The sequence below is a fragment of the Mustela lutreola genome, chromosome 1 (genome assembly GCF_030435805.1).
Source record: "Mustela lutreola isolate mMusLut2 chromosome 1, mMusLut2.pri, whole genome shotgun sequence".
NCBI classification, from domain to species: Eukaryota; Metazoa; Chordata; class Mammalia; order Carnivora; family Mustelidae; genus Mustela; species Mustela lutreola.
This window is the reverse complement of record NC_081290.1, coordinates 129222165-129236837: the sequence shown is the minus strand read 5'-3', so window position 1 is coordinate 129236837 and position 14673 is coordinate 129222165. Positions and strand designations below refer to the sequence as shown.

At 39.6% G+C, this 14673-nt stretch overlaps 1 protein-coding gene across 6 annotated transcripts in view; it reads right to left on the bottom strand.

Annotated features, from left to right (window-relative positions):
- The window catches only part of FNIP2 (folliculin interacting protein 2), a 132902-nt gene that overhangs the window by 81995 nt on the left and 36234 nt on the right, over positions 1-14673 (bottom strand). The window contains exon 1 of one of the 6 annotated variants that reach the window (XM_059174321.1): positions 8691-9299. The exons of 2 other annotated variants lie outside the window; for them this stretch is intronic. In XM_059174321.1, the coding sequence (XP_059030304.1) occupies positions 8691-8866 (176 nt within the window). In that variant the 5' untranslated portion in view covers positions 8867-9299. Of the gene's footprint in view, positions 1-8068; positions 8220-8690; positions 9300-14673 lie in introns of those variants that run through there. 3 more of the 6 variants (XM_059174296.1, XM_059174314.1, XM_059174330.1) reach the window with 3 other exon arrangements.

Here is a 14673-nt window from a genome sequence, read left to right as displayed (position 1 = left end):
CAATCAAAATTCTAGCAAGTTATTTTGTGGATATAAACAAATTCATTCTAAAGCTTATATGTGGAGCTAAAGTACCCAGAACAGCCAGCACAATATTGAAGGACAAGAGCAAAACTGGAAGACTATAACCACCTAACTTTAAGACCTACTGTAAAATTACAGTAACCAATACAGGATGGTTGGTACTGATGAACAAAGAGACAAATAGATCAATAGAAAAGAATAGAGAGCCCAGAAAAAGATTCACACAAATACAGTCAACTGATCTTTGACTGAAAAAAAGCACAGGTAATACAATGGAGAAAAGACGGCCTTTCCAAAAATGGTGCTGGAACAAATGGACATTGACATGCACAAAAATGAATCTTGACACAGACCTTAAATACTTCACAAAAATGTAATTCAAAATGAATCTCAGACCTAAATGTAAAATGAAAGACTATAAAACTCTTAGAAGACAACACAGGAGAAAAACCAAGATGACCATGGGCATAGTGATGACCACCAAAGCACACATCATTAAAGAAATCACTGATAACCTGGACTTTATTAAAATGTAAAACTTCTCAACTGTGGAGGATAAAACAAGAAAATGAGAGGATAAGCCACAGATTGGGAGAAAATATTTACAAAAGACATATTTGATAGAGGTGTGTTATCCATAATACAAAGAACTCATAAAACTCAACAACAGGGAAATGAACCACCCAATTAAAAAATGGGCAAAGATCTGAACAAAAGCCCCATAAAAAAAGATATATAGATGGCAGATGAACATATCAATGATGCTCCACATCATATGTCATTAGAGAAATACAAATTAAGACAATAGTGAGATACTACTACACTCCTACTAGGATGGCCAAAAGGCAGAACACTGACAAAACCAAATACTGAGAAGCATGTGGAATAACATGAACCATCATTCACTGCTGGTGGGAATGCAAAATGGTACAACGACTATGGAAGTATGGTGGTTTCTCACAGAACTGAATAAACTCTTATCTTACAATGCAGCAATCACACTCCTTGATGTTTACAAAGGAGTAAAACTTAAGTCCATACAAAAACCCACACGGAGATGTTTATAGCAGCTTTATTCATAACTGCCAAAACTTGGCAACAACCAAGCTATCCCTCAGTAGGTGAATGGACAAATAAACTGCCACCTCCAGACAACAGAATTCTTCTAGTCAGCGGTAAAGAGAAATGAGCTATCAAGCCATGAAAAGACATGGAGGAAGATTTAACACATACTACTGTATGAAAGAAGCCAATCTAAAAAGGCTACACACTGTATGATTCCAACCAAATGACGTTCTAGAAAAGGCAAAAGTATGGAGACAGTGAAAAGATGAGCAGTTGCCAGGGGTTAGGGAGAGATGAATAGGCAGAACACAGAGGATTTTTAGGGCAGTGAAACTAATCACTATTGATACTACAATGATGGGCACATTCCATCATACAACTGTTAAAACCCACAGGATGTATAACACCAAGAGTGAACCTTAACCTAAACTGTGGTGTGGAGTCACAACAATGTCTCAATGAAGGTTCATCAGCTGTAACAAATGTACCACTCTGATGCAGGATACTGATAGTAGGGGAGGCTGCACACGTGTGATGTGGGGCAGAGTACAGAGGAACTCTCTGTTCTTGCTGCCAATTCTAATGTGAACCTAAAGCTGCCTAAAAAATAAAGTCTATTTAAAAGGAAAAAACTTTTTCAACTGTCAACGGAACTTTCAAAATATGGGAACTTTCAGTAATGAGCACTAGTTTTTAAAGTTTGGGGTAGGATTATTCTCTGAAGGTCGTTTTGGTCTGTTACAGTCAGCTACAGAATTTCCCGTGAAGATGAAAACCAAGGACATACTATTTGAGCTTTGGATATGGCCATCAAAAACCTGTGTCCCTGTTCAGCTGAGTTACAGGCTGTCTCTCCTCAGCTTGTCCGCTCAGCTGGAAAGGAGAAGGTCAGCCCTCACATGCGGCTCTACAGAATGCGCCCAATCCTTTCATATGATCTTGTTCTGCGTGACAGAGGAACAAGTTCTCATAATAGTTCACACTAAGGTATCACTTTCTGCTCTGAGAGAATGCTTAAATACAAAGAAATGAGGTTCTAATAATAGGAATTGTTGTTATCAAGCAAGGGTCAATGGGAGAGAAAACAGGGAGCAGACAACCTCCCACCTGCCTCTTATCTCACACCACATAGCCACTAGCCCTATCTAGCAGCCCACCTTGGGCCCACTCACACTCCCTGGAAGGACCATTTACTTACTTTCTTTTTTTTTAAATTATTATTATTTTTTATTAACATACAATGTATAATTTGTTTCAGGGCTACAGGTCTGTGAATCACCAGTCTTACACAATTCACAGCACTCACTACAGCACATTCCCTCCCAATGTTCACAATCCAGTCACCCTATCCCTCCCTCCAGCAGCCCTCAGTTTTGCCCGTAGGCAACATTTTTCTTTTTAGGGTGCACAGCAAGCATGATCCTGTCTCAGGATCCCTGTTCTTACTTGTCCCTCTGTTGAGAATATACTTCTTCAAATATCCATATGGTTTGCTCCCTCACATGGAAAAGATGACCACTGAAGATAGTTTTGGCTCCCTTGATTACCCAAGGTCTTCACATTTCTCCAACACCCTGTTACTCAAGGGTCACTGATTATCATAGATAATCAGAATGTTAGATCTGAAAGGGACCTCAGACACCACCTGATGATTCCTAGACTTGACTCATCATTAGAATGACCCCAGAAGTTCTTGGTATTGGTTTGTTTTTTAATCAACAAAACTTCACCAGTTCCACTTCCACAAATTCGGTCTGAAACGGTGATCAGGAAGCTACATTTTTAAAAGCAGGTCACATATTTAGTGATCACTGACTTACCACATAATTACAAATAAATAAGATTTTATTTATTTATTTGAGACAGAGAAACAGAGTGCACAAGCAGGAAGGAAGATCAGTGGGAGAGGGAGAAGAAGACTCCCCTCTGAGCAGGGAGCCTAGTGCAGGGCCCGGTGCAGGGCTCGATCCCAGGACCTAAGATCACGACCAGAGGTGAAGGGAGACACTTAACCAAATGAGCCACCGAGGTGCCCCCACTTCTATTATTTTTTTGTAGAAGAGAAAGTAGAAGCACAGAGGGATGAGGTGATGCTCTGAAAGACACAGTGAATTCAAGGCCGAGATGAACCCTCAGATTGTAAGATCAGAGTAGAGAAGGTCCCTAGATCAAAGATGCTTCCACTACACCTGGTACTACAGTCCAGATTTTCACATTTTAGAACCAAATTTTTTTTAAAAATTAGTAAGTGAAAAAACTAGCTTAGCATTACTAAATTTTTTGGTTTTTACCTTTGGGCAGGGTAAGGCATGCAAGTGAAAGGAAAGAGCACATCAAGAAAAAAAAGAACATCTTAATTCACATCTGTTCTATAAAGACATGAGAATAGCTTGTGTGTGTGTGTGGTTTTTTTTTTAACCTTCCTAAACTAGTAAGAGAAGGATAAAACTCTTTGAGATACAAACACTGATGGATAGACATATGTCTAATACCCAATAGCCTTATAAACTTGGGATCCCATAAAAGGGGAAGAGAATTGCCAGGAACCTTGGTGTTTCTAGAACCCAGAGACTGGATTCCCTTTGTTGAATTTTTTTTTAAGGTCTTATTTATTTATTTGTCAGATAAAACTGGCAAGTACAAGCAGAGGGAGCATTAGGCAGAGGGAAAAGTAGGCTCTGTGATGAGCAAAGAGCCTGATGCAGGATTCAAATCCAGGACCCTGGGTTCATGACCTGAGCCAAAGGCAGACACTTAACCGACTCAGCTACCCAGGCATCCCTGCTTTGGTGAATTATGATGGGAGTTTAATTATAATCTTAGATGGGTCACAGGTCACTGCTCTCACCAATTCCCACCAAGGCTTGCTACATCATTATTCAGCAGTTATTCAGCTTTTGTTACTGTAACAATAAAAGGACAGGGCTAAGCCACAGCCTGACTCACAACAGGAGTAATAATAGAAGAACCAGGAATCACCAGCATGTGTAACCAAGTATTCCAGCTCAGCGTATAGCTGAGTGGTATTCGAGGGAAAAGGCTTTGGAAGCTGCCCAATGACTTGGCCTGCAGACCCCAAAGCTGGAGTATCCTTGTCTTCTATCTGAAACACAGTCATTCTGGACATAATTAGTTATGGAAACTAACAATAAGGACTCTACCCTATTAGGTCATCAACACTTAGCAAAATGAGACCCAGACAAAAGTTTACCTGAATTGTCGGTCTACATGAAGCAAGTTCACACTTCCTTCAAAACCTCTCTACATAGGGCCTTTAGCAAGGGGCACCTGGGTGGCTCAGTCAGTTAAGCATCTGCCTTCAGGTCAAATTATGATCCCAGGGTCCTGGGACTGAACCCCATATCTGGCTCTCTGCTCAGGGGGAAGGCTGCTTCTCCCCCTTCCTCTCCCCCTCATCCAGGTTGTGCTCTCTCGCTATCTCTCCCTCTCTAATAAATAAATAAAATCTTTAACACACACACACAGACACACACACACACAGACACACACACACACACAATCCTCTATACCAAGACTGCTCTGATTCATTCCCAAGAAGAGATGTGGCCTCAGAGGGAAAAGAAGATGAATGTTTTTTAAAACCTAAATCAACTGTGTTTTTAAAACCTAAACCAAAACCTAAGAACTCTGCAGCAATACCAAGTTACCACTGCATTCCTTCATTCATTCACTCATTCTCAAATTACAGCTCTGAATCCCAAACATCAGCCAGTGGAAATAAACTCAGCAACTCAACGAAAATTCCTCCTGGCACATAAAACCAGTGAAAAGGGAAGGAATGCAGAAAGGGCAGAAGAACTTGTGACAGCAATACTCCATGCGTCTGAAAGAGTCACACCCAGCAATTTCAACCTCTCTGTGAAGCTTGACGCAAAGCACAAGACCATCAGCTGACTAGGGTTTGGGTTTTTTTTTTTTCCCTCTGCCCACTTCATTCACCTAACAGCTACATTTTCTACATGGTAACAAAGAAGAATAGCGTTCACAGTGTTTGTAAGTGAAGAACACAATGAAAAACACTCTCCCCTTCTCTACAACCTGCATTAGACTTCAGCCCTTTTTCATTAAATTCTTCAAAATAGAATGCTTTGGTCTGTTGCCTTAGCATATCTCTTTCTAAATCTGGGACTATCTTTGTATTTCTTACTGGGTTGTTCTAACTGCTATAAATAAAGACTGGTAGTAAAATCATGGTTGGCTTATCTCTGTGAAGCAGTTAACTAGGGAAAAGAAAATAAACCTTAGTTTCTGTACTTCTTTTCTTGTTGAGCAATTACCACAAATAATCTGACCTGGTTTCTTTTTTGATAAGTTGGTTCATCTAAATGGTAGACATATCGGATATATACACTCATTAATCCTCCAGTCCTTCCTATCCTGGTGATTCTAAAGCAGTACAAAGAGTCTCTGTTGAATCTAAGTTCCAAGATATAAAACTTAAAGCACCATTGACTCTGAAGTGCTTTGTTTCAGTTCTTCTTCTGTGTGGGTAACATATACTTCTTAAGACAAGGTTACGTCAAATTTTCTCTTGCCATCAGAGAAACAATGGTTCTCTGATAAGCTTGGCAAATAATCCCAAATTTCTCACATAAACAGCCCTATGGTCATCTAATTTGCTGGCAAAGTGAGAAAAACCAAGTCATTAACAGCTTTGCTATGGTTGGCAGCTTAAGGAAGAAGGAACTGATTATGGAAGACTATACCATACACCCAGCATCTTGTCAGTTACTGGATTTGAGGTGAGTTTCAGTGAAGAATTTCAAGTATAAACCACTTATAATGTTTCATCAAACTCTGCAGGTTTTGATTGGTTCTGAAATTTTGTGAAATAAATGAAACTCCAGTATCTGTCATTCTAGAGATTAAGGAGAAAAGAAGTGAAGTTAAGAAGGACAGACTTAATATCCTGAAATGTTCCATTCCACATGAACTGTAATGGGAAAGATCAAAATGATTCTTTCTGCACAGGACTACGTCAGTTTTACACTGTGGCCAGTCACTGTTAGGTATCCAACATGACTCCTCTGTGTTTGTGGAATGTTTCTCGTCACCTTTACAGTAACTAGAAAATCATGAGAAAGGATAGAAGAAAAACAAAAATAAAAACAAAAACCTACTCATCAGTGTAGTCAGCTAAGACCACCTAAAATTATTGATTTAAGATAACCAAGAGCAAAGAGGGAGTTGGAAGTCATACTTCACTGACCACCACCTGACTTGGACAAACAGATAACTCGTGAACACTTTGGAACCAGATCCTTACAGTGTAAACTGCTGTCAATAATTCACTCTACCCTTGAGACTGGCCCAAATCCTAAATAAACCAGGAAACCAAATAAAACACTGCAAATAACAAATATGTTTTCAAGATCTTAGGAAGGGGAATAGAAAGTGTATAAGATCTACCAAGACAATTGGTCTGACTAGAAATTAATTCCAGTTAATTGATGACAAGTGTATATCATCACCACACAGAATTATAAAAAAAAATAAAAAGATCTGGGGCGCCTGGGTGGCTCAGTGGGTTAAGCCCCTGCCTTCGGCTCAGGTCATGATCGCAGGGTCCTGGAATCGAGCCCCGCATCGGGCTCTCTGCTCAGCCGGAAGCCTGCTTCCTCCTCTCTCTCTCTCTGCCTACCTCTCTGCCTACTTGTGATCTCTGTCTGTCAAATAAATAAATAAAATCTTTAAAAAAAAAAAAAATCTCAGCACCAAAGAACTAAATCTAAAGGAAGTCAAAATAGGAAAGGGCAATAATGGATATGAAAATTTTGTGTTAAATTGTTGTTTAATTAAAAATGATTAAAATCCACTGAAGAATATTAAGTTCACTGAAAGTGATAAGCAGAAGCTCACACCAAAATGTTTTGAAGTTTAAAAAAAAAAAAATCTGTGTGGCCCTGCATACCCTGCATAATATTTTCTTACATAGATGCTGTCCCCCTCACCCCAAATACCCATTTTGGACATATAGTACTGTATGAATAACAAAAATAGGGCCTACAAAAGGTCCTGATGCTACATTTAGAATTTCAGAGGAGGAAAGGATTTTTTTAAACACTCTGAACCAAGTTCATAGCCTAGAGTTGAAAGTGAGACCAGAAAAGCCAGGAGACTCCCACATGGTTACAAGGCTCTTGGGCAGCAGAGCCGGGGATCAAGATCAGAACCCAAATCCAGATCAACTGAGTACCAATCCATTACTCTTTCCTATCACTCAAATGCCCTTTCTTGATAAGAAACAGATTAAAAAGGATACTATAAAAGGGAAATTCTTATCTGAACACTTAAATGTATTTTTCTAATGTACCACATCATTCATTACCACTTCCTCTATATATATCTCTCTTTAATTGAGTGGACGGGCAAGTGACCCAGCACCCATACATGATTTCTACATTTTCCCCCTAACCCTTCAATCAGCTGGGCTCTTATACTGGAATAGATTATACACCATTTTGTTAAGTTTCTACTAAAGAAAGACAATGATTTTTATATAACAGAAACTATATCCTGATTTTTAATCAACTAAGAAATGCATTGATGGATAAAGTTCATGACACGTTAATTGTAACAAAACTTCTATAAAGAAAAAAGTAATATTTAAGTGAATTTAGAAATTTACTTTTACACTAACCATGAAAATCAAGTTTATCCTTTAACTTTGGTTCTCCTCTACCTATCTACATTAGATTTTGGAATGAAATGCAATTCTCAAAAGACTTTTACTTTTCCTTGATATGCAATAAAATTCATTACAAATACGTTTCAATTAAGAGCTATTCCTAATTAAATTAATAAATTCTTCCATCACCCTTAAACAATACAGCAAATGTAATGTTATTCTCTTTATGTAAGCTCCACTATTAAAATTAGTTCAGCACAGTACCATCATTCTCATGGAGATAATTTTCCAGAAGACTGGACCCTCTCCGACCACCCTGCCTCCACCTACCCTTCAAACTACGAAGTGAGAACTTCCAGCCCTCTGTCCCATCTACCAGCTGCGGTGGTACTTCAGGACTGCAACTCTTTTTCTTGATCATCTCTGTGAATAGTACTGTTCAATCTTCAACACAGGACAAGGATATAACCATTTCTTGCAAGCTGGCTCCAGCAGAAGTAATGAAATTTAAGAAAGAAACCCACATGGGTAGTAGAATTGAAACAGTCAAAAACAAATAACCTTGTTGGGACACCTGGGTGGCTCAGATGGTTAAGCATCTGCCTTTGGATGATACCAGGGTCCTGGGATCTAATCCTGCATCTGGCTCCCTGCTCAGCGGGTAGACTGCTTCTCCCTCTGACTGCCGCTCCCCCTGCTTGTGCGCTCTCTCTCTCTCACACACACACACACAAACACACAAATAAATAAAATCTTTAAAAAAAATAACCATGCCTACAACCTTTTCTACACAGGAAAGGACTTGTTTCTACACACCCACCAACTACCCCATGTCCTACTAAAAGTACTCTTGAAAAACAACTTGCAGATCAATACAATTTCATCTGTTTGGTACTCAGTGATTTAAATAAAAATTTATCTAAGACTTTAAAAGAGAACTAAAGTTTCAAACCTGTTGCTGAGTTCCGTGTGATCAGCGCCCCTTCCTACCCTGGCACGTTTTCGAGTCTTTGTGCATAAAAGTGCCTTGTAATTCCTCCCAGCACCAGAACCGCCATTACACACACATCTGGTTGACTCCTGCCAGCCCCCTGGCCGATTTGCAGTCTTCTTCGAGCCGCCACACATCTCCTGGGTGGATGAACTTGCTTCTGGTTTATCCTGACTATCAACATGGACCTGGGACACAAATGTTGAAGATTCTCTGCTGTTGGAGGGATATTCCACACTGACCAGCCGTCCTAATTAATCACTGTACTGCGTATATGGTAGGTGAGGCGAGCTACTTGGCAGCAGCCTACTAATTTCCTCTTTCAAAATTAAAAAAAAAGAGAGAGAGAAAAAGGAACATTCATTTGTTACGTAAATTAAGCCTGCCAAAGTATTAGGAAGTCAGATATATCCATCATGTTATAAAACACGATCTCAGCAGGACCACTATAAACAGACAAATCTAAATCCCACTTCCTACTTTTGTTCCTAAGCTTGTACTCTGGTCAGCAAAAGACAAAACACTCAACAGGTTGAGCAGCTTGGTCTGACTCATTCCATCTGTGCTCCCCTGTTGGAGATTATGTAGTAGTCAATTAATTGGTCATAAGACCTATTCATATGGCTCTGGGCAAATGCGGTGACTTGCCCTCAGCTGCAAGGTTGCTCTGACATTGGCCACACCACCCTCTTTAATGGCTCTCATGTGAGCAAGTTGTCAGCTGACAGATCTTACTCTGCAACCTTGCAAAACTCTACCCATAGCAAGTGAGGGAGATGGTAGGGCTCAATGTACAGGAGGTGATGTGGGGAAGGGAGAGTATGGACACATCCTTGCTTTACCACCAAATATACATATGTAGATATGTAAGAAAAAATTTAGGTACACACATATGTAAGAAAAATAATAAGTGAGAAGCCATAAACACAAACACACACACACACACACACACACATAAGAAAAATAATAATAAATGAGAAGCCATAAACTCTCTCACAACTCTTGCACTGAATTCCCAATTCCTGGACATATTCAGGATAAGAAAGCCCTTGAACAAGCACGCAAGGACAAAAGTAGTTCAGATTTTAATTCTGACACTAATGTACTTCATCTGTAAAATGAAATACAGCTATAGAGTCAACATGATTCTTCTATAGTACTGAGTTCACGGAAAAAGTAATTTTTTTTTTCTTTAAGAAGAAATGAAAAGCATAGGTCCCTAAAATATAGGCAGATCTTAAAAACTATAAGGGATTGTCTCAATTCCTATTCTTCTTCCTTACCCTGAATTTGGCTGAAGAAAATATTAATAGATCCCTAAAATCTGACGAACTGTTGGCTAGGTCTCTAGTGTCAGGAGGATTTAAATATGTCTTTATACATGGCAGCCAAAGATTTCACCCCACAAGTGTGAAAAAAAACCTACTGATATCGGAGCAGAGGCCTCAATAACCTTAAGACATTATTCTCTACGGGACCCTAAAGTTCTTTTATAGCAAACCAAAAAAAGATCTTAAATACACCCTCCCCTGAGAAATAGATTGCAACACACCTACAACAAAGACTGCCCTTCTCTGTGCACGTAATAAACTGATAGTGCCAAGATAAAACCAGATTTGTAGAAAATGAACTCATTTTTCCAGGAAGGGGAACACATTTTCACCTTAAAGCTTAACTGCATGGCTACCATGTGATCATGGGTTCTTCCTTGTCCCCTGTCTTTAAAATCACTTTCTCTTTTTAATAGAGAATCAGAAGCTCTTCCACATTTTAGGCACAAGGCAGCTGGGTGAGCGAAGGCTGAAAGGAAAGCCACCTTCCACCATCATCATTCCCACTTCATAAGTGACCCAAGTGAGACCCCAAATCAGTGTCTCCTATACACCTAGGGTTTACCTCCTCTAAAATCACAGGAGAAATGAAAGTATAGTTTGTCAAAAAGAAAACCACATGCCTCAAAATGTGTGTTTCTCCGGCCAGTCCAAGTCATCAAACAGGAGCTTAATAACTAACTTAATTGCAGTTTCAACCTCCCCAAGCATTTTGTCTCAACCTGTCAATCAGGAATTTTCAGGTAAGCACCAATGAGGAAATCTATCACACGGGTCCCCTCCACCACAAAGGAAGTCGATCGAGGTAATTTGCTCAGTAAGTCCCCTGCCCTTCCTTTCTTTTCTTTTCTTATATCTTTCTTGCTCCACTCTCCTTCCTATAAAAACTTTCCATTTTGTACAGCTCCTTGGAATACCCCTCTCCATTTGCAAGGTGGGATACTGCTTGATTCATAGTCATTAATAAAGCCAATTAGATCATCACATTTACTTTGTTGAATTTTACCTTTTAACACGTTCAATGTTGATGGGGTAGGATCTGTAAAAATGTCAAAATAGCTGAATTTTATAAAATATGTAGAAATGTTCAGGGAACATATCCCATTTTTTATATGTAAAAAATAAAGTTTTAAAACTGCAATCTCTAAAAAATATTTATCTAGGAACTAATAAAAGGACATGAAATCCTTTTCATTTTAATTTTTTATTCCTTGGGATTAGGGTGGTGGAGGCACAGAATGAGAGGGAGAGAGAGACTCTTAAGCAGGCTCCACACCCAGTGCAGAATCCAAGGCAGAGCTTCATCTCACAACCTTGAAGTCATGATCTGAGCCTAAACCAAGAGTTGGACACTTATCAGACTGAACCACCCAGGTACCCCATGAAACCCTTTTTTAAAATAGGTATTCTGAACAAATATTTAACCTAGACGTTAGCCACAAAGCTGTTCAATCATCCTGATATTTTACATTTCTAAAGGCTTCAAATACTGTTATAAAATGCAAATGTTATCCCCTATCCAGATGATGTAAACATTTTAAATGATCAGAATAATAAAATATGAAAATGACAACATAGTTACAAAGAATAATTGGATGAAATAAGTGTCAAACTGCATTGGGAAGGAATTCCCTTAAACAGAAGCTAAATCCCTCCTGCATGCTTCTTTCATTCAGCCAGCCATCTTTTTTTTTTTTTAAATTTATTAATTTTATTACCATATAATGTATAATTTGCCCCAGGGGAACAGGTCTGTGACTCATCAGGCTTACACATTTCACAGCACTTACCATAGCACATACCCTCCCCAACGTCCCAATAACCCAACCACCCTCTCCCTACCCCTCCCTGGCCCCGCACATGCCCCAACCCTCAGTTTGTTTTGTGAGATTAAGAGTCTCTATGGTTTGTCTCCCTCCTGACCCCATCTTATTTCCTTTTTCCCTTCCTTACCCCCTAAACCCCCTGCCGTGCTTCTCAAATTCCTCATATCAGAGAGATCATATGATAATTATCTTTCTCTGATTGACTTATTCCGCTCAGCGTAATACTCTCTAGTTCCATCCATGTTCAGCCAGCCATCCTTAACTAAACACTACACACAGTCACCGTTTCTCCCTAAACTCAGCCAGCATACCTTTTGTCCACCGCTTCCTTGGCTGAGTGATGCTCACATACAGCATGCTTATAAACAGAGACTGCTGGACCTACCCCCCCAGGGCTTCTGACTCAGCAGTTCTGAGGTGGAGTCTGACAGTGTACATTTCTAACAAGTTCTAAGGATGTTGTTGCTGCTTGTCTGGGAACCACACATTTGAGAAATACTTCCTTGGTAAAAATTTCGTCTTCCCCCTAATGACTTCCTAGGCTGGAAGATCTTTTTCTCCCTTGAATTCCTCTATGATATTTTTAAAAAGATGTATTTATTTTAGAAAAAGAGCATGTGTGGGGGGGGAGGGGTGGTCAGAGGGAGAACTCTCAAGCAGACTCCCCACTGAGCAAGGAGCCCAATAAGGGGTTCAGTCCCAGGACCCTGAGACCATAACCTGAGCCAAAATCAAGAGTCGCATGTTTAACCAACTGAGCCACACAGGCATCCCCCTGTTTTAAACCACCCTTTTAACACTTAACACATAACTGCTTTGCAACAGAGTAGTGTGCATCTCATATAATCCTAACTAGATCATAAATTCTCTCAGTGTAAAACTGGATTTTAACATTCATCTTTGCACCTCATACAAGTCTTACATTTGGTACATGCTCAACAGATAACTTTTTGATAGTTTTAATGTTATCTATTTAGTGGTATTAAACCTATATAGGTATTAAAGCAGTGAACTCCTTTAACAATCTGATGCTTATTTTCTGCCCAAGAGGGTGCTTGTGCTTAAACACACACACTCTCTTCCTCTCATTTATTACAGCAGAAGTTCCTTCAGAACCTTTAACATTTTGTGTTCACTCCAATCAATGGGACTCATGCCATATGGTAACAGAAAGAAATTTAAAACTTTTTAAAAGTGAAAAAGCCATCTCCTCTGTCCCTCCCCTTGATAATCCTTAATTTCACAGCTCAAAGTATGATAAAATGTAATAGAGATGTATATCAAAACCACAACTACTGTACTTAAGAGAGATGCCTCTATATGACTCCAAATTTCCTTATGTCTAAAAATGGGAGTTTTAAAACTTCTTCAGTAAATGAAAAAACAACTACTGATTGTATCATCACAACCATTTTTCTGAGGCATTATGAAACTGCTTAAAAGCATAAAGCTGAACAAAAATCAAAATGGCTGCACTAATGTTGCAGCAAAGCTTGGTTTTGCAGTAATCTTTTCCTTCTCTTCTGCAAACCTCCCCCTCTTCCCTTCTTAGCCTTTTGTTTCAGGAACCCAGTCCTACCTTAAGGACATGACAAAGCACGCACAGTTCCTGCCAAAACCAGAGCCTGCATTTCCCTACAAAACCCCTCAGCCCCTTCCTTGGGACAGGCTTGCACTTTTGGAAGGCCACAGTCTGCAGCAGCCTCCTTAGCCCCGCAAAGCAATAAAGCTATTGTTTCTCTTTATCCCAAACTCTGTCTTCATGTTATATTTGGCTCCAAAGCATGGAAGCTGGGTTTCAACAATAATCAGAAGAGTTTATATAGTAGCTAAGAGAAAGGTATCTTTAGATTTTTGGTGCTTCAAATTCTGTTTGTACCTCAATCTGATCTTCCTTTCTTCTCGATCTTCTGCTTCCTGAAATGGAATCATACTCATGTAGGTATCCATACTCTGACTCATTATCATGATGGAAATCCTGGTCTTAAGTACTAACTAACATACAAAATTTATCATCATCCCTATTTGCAGTGCGACTCATGGAAGAGTTCTCTATTTCCTTCACACAGTTCAGCCATGTTTCCACATTTAGGAAAGTATCTGCAGTCCCTGCCCAGACTCCCACACTCCACCTGCAGTTCAGTACACTGACTGGAACTGCTGCTGTCACCACAGATACTTTCACAATACACATGAACCTCATCAGATGTTAGAGGGGAGGATTAGGGAAGTATGTGAGGTCACATGACAGATGTAAGGAAGGAAGACTACTGGTTCAACTTTTTTTTTTTCCCCTCAACTTGGGACTCGGACTCACAACCCGGAGGTGAAGAGTCATGTGCTCTCTTGACAGAGCCAGCAGGTGCCCCTGGTTCAACTTTTTAAACTTTATATGTATTCCTTCCAATCTCATAGTCACTACTAAGTAGTCTGAGAGACGAGTGCTAAGTTTAGGAGTCCAAAGATGGTGTAAGTATCATTCATCCTGGTATAAGTATCATCCAATCCTTTTTTTTTTTTTTTTTGCCATTGGCCAATCTTTAATCAACCAGAATGCTATTTCCTGTTGTGCCCAGACTCCTCTGCAAATCCTTCAATGCAGGGACCCACTGCAACCCAAAAGATCTGGTTATTGAGGAAAAATACATTCCCATGCCTGTTTAGCGTTGGGACAATTAAGGTCAGGAAGGTTTCATTAAAGTCAGGAAGGCATTTCTGCATTCCCTTGACTTCACACTCTTCAGGTGATAAAAACGGTGATTACTGTATGCAATGAATAATTAACTC